Raw genomic sequence first — 7,999 nt, forward strand, 5'->3', positions numbered from 1 at the left:
TCCTCATCCCCACTGCATTTTGCATTTTTTTGTGTGATTATTTGATTTATATCTCTAGTTTCTCCGACAGACTGGAATAAGAGTCGTGTCTGTTTGTACCCTCCTACCAAGTAAATGAAATTATCTGCCACCTTACAACAAATGACTTTTTTCCCTTTATGAAATATAGTGAAGTATATAATCTCAAAATACATTGCTATATTTAATACCAACAATTAAAGGATCCAAAGTATAAACCATTTTTCACAGATAAAATCTCATAAAGGTCATTTTTTTTTTGCTAGATTCTACCTATAAAACCAGCAAATGTATAAATCAATTAATTAAATACATCCAAATTATGTGAGTGTTGTGGTATTTTTTTCCAATCTCCTTTGAAATGAGCCTAGAACTGTCTTCGATTTCAATTTCTATGCCTTGGCAGAAGCTGACAGGTGTACCAAACGGAGCATTGTAACTGCAGTCCAGTACTGACAGTAGCGACTACCAGAAGCATTCCACTTAAAAACCCAGGCGGACTGTCACACAGACAACGCATGACTCCCCTTGTGCTAAAACCAGATGCTAAATACGGCTAGGGAGGCAGCGGTAGTTCAACGGCAGAATCCTCTTCTTCGCGAAACCCAAGTTTCGTTCCCAGTCAATGCACTGCAGGTGCAGCCACAGCCCGTCTGTCACTGGAGGCTTGAGTGCGGCAGTGACATTGAACAGGTTCCAACAGAGCTTCCACACTAAGACTGAGAAGAAAGGCCTGGAGCCAATGAAAACCCTGTGGATCACAATGTTGTGCCTGGGGGTCACATGAGTTGGGGGGCTAACTCGATGGCAGCTAACAACAACTATTGCTAATAATACTGATTCCCACTAAATTATTAATAACCTATCTAGAAAAAACATTCCACTAACTTTCAACCTGACATGGAATGTTGTGTTTTGGGATGGGTGCTCACATTGCTGTTCTTAGATGGTGACACAAAGAGCAAAGGGTTGGAATGGAGAAAATATTCCCTAGTTACGGCTCTTCCTTAAAAAAAAAAAAAAAAAATTCTGGGTAATTATAAATGGTATCATAAACCAAAGTTCATTATCAAAAAGTACATTCTATTTCTGTTCTTTTGAATCTCAACATTCAGCTCTAATTGCTTCCAACTACTAAAAACATCTGCTGTAGTGACAGAATTTCTCTTACTACCTGAAATAACTAAGTCATATATATATTTTTTTTATATATTTACTTCTTCTCCCTCCCCCCTCCCCCATCCCCATCCCCACTACAACATCTGCTCCACCAGGGCCTGGGTCTGGTCAATCTTTAATTTTTTTTTTTTGTTCATCTAGAGCAGCGCCTGGCACATTGTGGTGTCCAATAAATTACTAAATGAATGAACAGCACCAGTCTTCTAAAGTTAAACCTTCGATATGAACTAAGACTATTTTGATTCAATCAATATGAAACAGTATTAAAAAATAAACTTTATGAAGATGCTTATTTGTTATTTATTATGAAAAGATATTCTGCCCAAATGCAAAATACTTGTCTAGGATTTATAACCCTCATTTATAGGTCTTGCCTCATAGGTACTACACCATATGAAAATCACCTCCCTGATGATCTAATCTCACACGTTAGAAAAATTCTATTTTACCTTAAGGCAGAATGGCCTTTTTGCTAAATCATTAAATTTCTATGGTTGCTAAAAATTTTCTAGAATGAAACTAATTTTCCTCCACTGCCAAACTGGAACTTGTACCTTATTGTATAGTTTGAGGAATTTTATCAGCTTCAATCAATGTATGGTAAATGATACAATCAGGTCAATGACTATGATCATTTTTTGGAATAATTTAGCTACTAGGTAGCTAAAAATACAACAACAGCAACAAAAAGAGTCAAAGACAAAGGATAGTCTATAGGACAGTGACTTATATCCAAACTCTCTCTCTTAATAAATTGTGAAATATTTTGTCTTAAAAGAGTGACTTGATGAAGTTGAAACATTCACTGATGAATATTTAAACCTATTCTAGACAATATAACTTAAATAACAGTAAAATCCCAGTATTATTATTATTATTATTATTAATATCAAATTTTCCATTAAAGGAAATTCCTCCATTTGGAGTCCTCTAACAGAAGTTTAATGTTGACCAACCAACATGACTTCTGGGTTTTCTGTGAGTTGAGTCTCGGTTCCATTTTGCGCTTTATTTCATACTCATCCATCACACCGAATTATTCACAGGTAAACTTTTTTTTTCTTTGTCCTGCTTCTTTTAAGTATGGATAAAGATTTAGGTTGCTGCTTTTCAAGTTATAATGTGTTGAATGGGAATTTTAAATGCTAGACAAGTTGAACCTGCTCTACAGCTGCTCCAATTCCAGGCTTGAACTCAGAAGAAGTTTTGTTACAAGAAACATGACCTGCTCGTATTTTTAAAAGCATTAACTTTTTGTCTCCTTGGGTTTTTAAACTTTCTTCACAACCAGCTAAAAAGGAGAGAGATGTTCTTAAAGCTAAATTTCCAAGGGCCATATGTGGCCAACCTTTTCACAACCCTACCTGGGGCCCTGGTGGTGCAATGGTTAAGTGTTTCGCTACTAACCAAAGGTCCGCAGTTGGAACCCACCAGCCACTCCCTGAAAACCCTGCGGGGCAATTCTGTTCTGTCCTATAGGGTTGCTATGAGTCAGAATCGACTCAATGGCAACGGGTTTGGATTTTGGTTTTTCACTACCCTAAGTGGTTTCTTAAAGTCTTGTCCTCCATTTTCTGTAACTCCCTGACCCCTCTTTATTTCTACTATAGGAATCAGCTGAAAGGCTTAGAACAAAGATAGATCTTTGAATAGGCTGAACAGTTTGTTAAATAGATTACCTTTTCTTTCTCTAGACCCCAATGCCATCAAATCCTTTTTAATTCTATCTTGAGAAGAACAATAAATAGAAACGTATGCTGTATTATTTTGGATTACTTTTTAGAAGTTCATTTCAACCTCACCCAGATACGCATCAAAAATATCCCATTTTTCTTTCTATCAAAAGTTAGATTCTTCCTCCCCATTCACAACTAAAGCCAACACATACTCCCTACAAATAGGAGCAATAAGGAAGGGTGAGATTTTCACACACAATAGGAATGTTGTTCAACTAAATTCACTGTGGTAAATAAAGTACTTCCCTGACTGAACAGAGCCCTGGTGGATGAACGTTAGGGGATGCATATTCTACAAGCTGAAGCCCTTTCAAGGACAGATACCAAGGTGAGCAATATTCCCAGTTTCTCAGGAACCCGAAAGGATTTGTGAATGATTGTGAAAGATTTGCACCACCTCCCAGCTGCACTTAGGGGTTGCTCTAAAAAGAGGAGCAAAGCCCAGCTCGTGAAATTCATGGCACATCCTTTACCCCTGGTCAAGAAGTAATGAAACACACACACCATACAATACACACACAACACACATACACACACACACACGCACGCACAGAGAGAAGCCCTGCGGAGAAGCTATTAGGCAGGAAGGTTCTCCTTCAGAAGGCAGTCGGCATTCCCTCTCCCCCAGTCCAAGTGAGATTCTCGCCTTCGCCTCTGAGCTTGAGCATCCCTGGTCTTTTAGATTCTAGGCTTTTCCTTGCAAAAGTAGAAAGGTCTAGGCTGGCCTTACCTCTGGGGCTGCTTTCTTGTAAGTACGGTGGGGCCGTGGGAGTGACATTGCCCGAGTGAGATGCTGACAGCAGGGGCGAGCGTTCGTCCACCCCATCAGCAGCCATGACTGCAGCAGCAGAGAGGCCAGAGGGAGGCTGAGCCGGGGTTGCGGCTTTGGTGGAGGTGGCGTGTAATGCTAATACTGCCGCTGCTGCCGCTGCCGCTGCTGCCGCCTCCAAGAGGGCCCAGGATGTGTCACAAGGCAGAAGGCTGGGGGATGGGAAGATGCGGGAACAGGAGGCGGGGGAGGGGAAGCGCGCCGGGAAGCATGACTAGGGGAGGTGGAGAGAAGAAAGAAAGGGACTGGGAGAGGAGGAGGGGAAGAAAGGGAGGAGCAGGAGCCAAGCCCCACAGAGAAAAAAGGAACACATTAGGACGGACTGGGAAATGTGGGAAAAGGAAGGTGCGAAGTAACCAAAAAAGGGGCGGAGTAGATGGAGAGGGGGCTATACAACTCTTCTTTTCTTTGTATTTTGCATTTTCTTAAGTAAGGAAAAGGAGGGGAAAGGGCAACCTGAAAAGGGTAAGAGAAACGGGCTGTGACTTGATTACAGGAAAACTAGAGCAAACACAGATATCAAGTTTAGTCCCTCTGGGGAGGAAGAGGGACTCTTTGCTATCAAACTTTGCAGCAATTATATGAAAAAAGTTTATTCCTAGGGTTGTCAATTCTTTTTTGAGAGGTTCATCTTTTGTCATGCAAAAGCTTTTCAACATCTCCAGTCTAAGAGGAAGTATACATTTTTGAATGTGTTGGCATACCCTGCTTTCTCTTACTGCATTTTTTAATACCTGTTTGGCACTCTAGTAATAAGTACCTAATTAAAGCCGTACATAGTGCGTTGGCTTCTTTAAGTCTCATTTTACGAAATAGGTTGCTATCTTACATACACAGGCAGCCCCAGGTTACGAATGTCCGACTTTCATACAACTCACTACAACTAACCAACATCCCCCCCACCCCCCGCAAAGCCTAGTATATTAAAATTTTGTGGTACATACAATGGTTCCTAAAAACAAATGGGTGCCTCACATCAAGCATTATTATTAGTGGGGAGGGTTGGGGAGGGGGAAATCACTAATTAGATAATAGACAAGTGTCAATTTTGGTGCAGAGAAAGACAACACACAATATATGGGAAGTCAGCACAACTTGACCAAGGCAAAGTCATAGAAGCTTCTAGACATACCCAAATACCATGAGGGACTGAGTTGCTGGGGCTGGGAACTGTACTGTCATGGGACTTCTAGATCAATAATTCATAAAGAAAATGTTCTACATCCTACTTTGATGAGTAGTGCCTGGGGCCTTAAAAGCTCGTGAGCAGCCACCTATTGGTCCCATCCCAGCTGGAGCAAATGAGAATGAAGAAAGCCAAAGACACAAGGAAAATATTAGCCCAAAGGACTAAAAAACCACATGAATCAGAGCCTCTACCAGCCTGAGCCCAGAAGAACTATATGGTGCCCAGCTACCACCACTGACCTTAGATAAAGATATTTGAGTATCTGGAAGTGTTTCTTTAATTTTTTTTATGCATAGAAAGATGCACTATATACTAAAACAAACATTTGACTAACTGACAGTTAGATATCAACCATAACTAACTATTCCAACTTACCACAATTTGACTTTTAATGACAAATTAGGAACAGAACCCATTCCTAATCCGGAGACTGCCTGTACAGTAATGAAGTTTAAAAATAACGTAGGACAATTAAAAACAAGTTTCTTGAGATAATTAATATTTTAAAATAAACTTTTACATGTAAATGAGTAAACAAATATAAGTACATTTCTTGCTTTCTGTGTATATTTTTATTTTATTTTTTGATTGCCATATTATCCTAGGGAGTGATTTGCATAAAATACAAAAACAAATCAAAGTTTTGAACATGCCCAGATAATAATGTTACAGGAAAATAGTAACGGTCTCCAATGATAATTTTCCTGCAATGAGTCTTTGAGTCATTCAACAAACATTTATTGCATTTACTGGGTCTACAGAGATGATGAATAGGGCATGGTCCCTGTCCTCAAGATGCCTAAAAGATCACACAGTCAGAAAAGAAACCAAAGATGAAGCTGGTAGTCCTAGATGTAGTTTTAAAGGAGCATGAGGAAAAGCAGACTTTAGACATTTGAAACTACTTTGCACATTACATTAAGAATGGTCTTGGTTTTGCTCTCTGAAGACACACTGTACTCTTTCTTCCAGAAAATCCACTTAGGCATCAGCTAGAAATCCTAAGGGGAAATAAAAGAATGGTATTTTCTATTTTGTGGCAGCTTTTGTGGGTCAGTAAAATCAGGATACAATATAAGGATCCCCATATAACATAATCCAAGGACATTTATTGGTGCAGTGATTAAGCGTTCAGGTGCAAACCACAAGGTCAGCAGTTCAAAACCACCAGCCGCTCCTTGGAAACCCTATGGGGCAGTTCTACTCTGTCCTATAGGATCACTAAGAGTCAGAATCTACTTGATGGCAATGAGTTTGGTTTGGTTTTTTGGAGGAACCTGGAAGGGGAGGGGTCAAGATGTAGCCCTCCCTGCCAAAGTGCCTGACATTTACAAAACAAATAGCCTTCTTACAATAGCAGTCTGGGTGCTATTAAGTTAAAGAAAACTTTTTAATAAGAGTCACTAAAATCCTGTTACTATGTTTTTTTTTTTTTTTTTTTTATTTATAGTGTCCTATCATGTCCTTGGAGGAGCCCTGGTGGTGCAGTGGTTAAGCACACTGCTGCTAACTAAAAGGACAGCAGTTGGAACCCACCAGGTGCTCCTCAGAAGGATGTAGTAGCAATCTGCTTCTCTTCTGTAAACGTTTACAACATTGAAAACACTGTGGGGCAGTTCTACTCTGTCCTATATGGTCACTATGAGTCAGAATCAGCATGATGGCAACAGGTTATCGTATCACTTAGCACATTCTTTTGTTTACTTCCCATTACCCACCCTCCACTCCCAACTGATTTTGTGAGGTCAGAAGCCATATATATCTCATTCACTATTATATCTCCGGTATCTAGCACAGTTCCTGGCATGTAGTAAAACAGGCACTCAGTATTTGCCAGAGAGAGGAATGAGTGAAAAAATAAATTCTCCACAGTCCCAGAAGCTTACTAAAACAAATTATTTCACAGGAAAATTAGGAGAAATTCTCAGCTTTTTGATGATGACAGTTTTGCCATCTGACTGCCCAGTGTTTTTGTTTTCTAGTATATCTCTATAACTAGGGTTTCTATATTGCCCACATCATGTTCAGTAGAAGAGGTTTTTTGTTGTTGTTGTTGCCTTCTTCCATTACATAGATTCTCAAAAATTCATTTGAGAGTGACAGCTAATGACAATTACTCTTCTTGCAATATTTAAAAAGGTAGTAGGTATACTAAGATTTTATTTGCAGCAATGTTGTTTCACAGAAAGCAAAAAAACTTGTATTAGATGAGTATCATTTCATTCTAGTTTAAAGAGAATACAGAATTTTAGGGTTGCTCAGTAAATGTTAACTAATATTCATCAGTCAAAGGCATTTTTATGATTGTGGCACTTTGCCATTTCTACTGATGAGATGAACTGATGTGTATGTTGGAATAAAAGGTGCTATATAAACAGATAATTTATGAGGGAGTAGGAAATGTACTGTGCTTAAGCTAGTGTTCCAGTTACCTACCGCTGAGTAACGAATCACACCAAAGACCAGTGCCTTAAAACAACGTGATTTATTATTTCTTATGATTCTGTAGGTTGATTGGGTGGTTATTCTGTCAACCTCGCTTGGGTTTACTCATGCAGGTATGTTCAGCTGGCAGGTGGGCTGGGAGCTGGGCTTGGTTGCAACAGCTGGGATGGCCGGGTATAGTCTTTCATTACAGGCTTCTTCATGTCTGTTAGTCTCAAAGCAGTTTCTATGAGGGCAAGGTGGAAGCCATGAGGCCTCTTAAGGTCTAGGCTCTGGTTCTCAAACAAATTCACTTCCACCACATTCTATTGGTCAAAGGAAGTCTCTTCATCTGCAATGTCACATTGCAAAGGGGCATGGAACACATGAAGTCGTGATTCATCGAAAACCATTATATAACTATGTATCAATCTTCCCTCTGCCTACAATGATTCATGTCTGTCCTACAAGCAAACTACACTTTTCTATTCCCAAGACCCCAACATTTCATTTAATCACCGAAGTCCAGGATTATGTCATCCAAATTAAGTCCAGATGCAGACAAGGCTCCATGTGTTTGGTTCCACAGGTACATTATCTGTTGATTCACAGGCCTGTAAACTA

General features: G+C 39.7%; 1 protein-coding gene across 3 annotated transcripts in view; it reads right to left on the minus strand.

Moving 5' to 3' along the window:
* PIP4P2 (phosphatidylinositol-4,5-bisphosphate 4-phosphatase 2) overlaps positions 1–7,999 on the minus strand; it is a 97,615-nt gene that overhangs the window by 69,393 nt on the left and 20,223 nt on the right. For all 3 annotated transcript variants that reach the window (XM_064267893.1, XM_003408384.4, XM_064267892.1), the window contains one exon: positions 3,664–7,996. In XM_064267893.1, the coding sequence (XP_064123963.1) occupies positions 3,664–3,769 (106 nt within the window). In that variant the 5' untranslated portion in view covers positions 3,770–7,996. The remainder of the gene's footprint in view (positions 1–3,663; positions 7,997–7,999) is intronic.

This window comes from Loxodonta africana, chromosome 14 (assembly GCF_030014295.1).
Source record: "Loxodonta africana isolate mLoxAfr1 chromosome 14, mLoxAfr1.hap2, whole genome shotgun sequence".
Classification (NCBI taxonomy): Eukaryota; Metazoa; Chordata; class Mammalia; order Proboscidea; family Elephantidae; genus Loxodonta; species Loxodonta africana.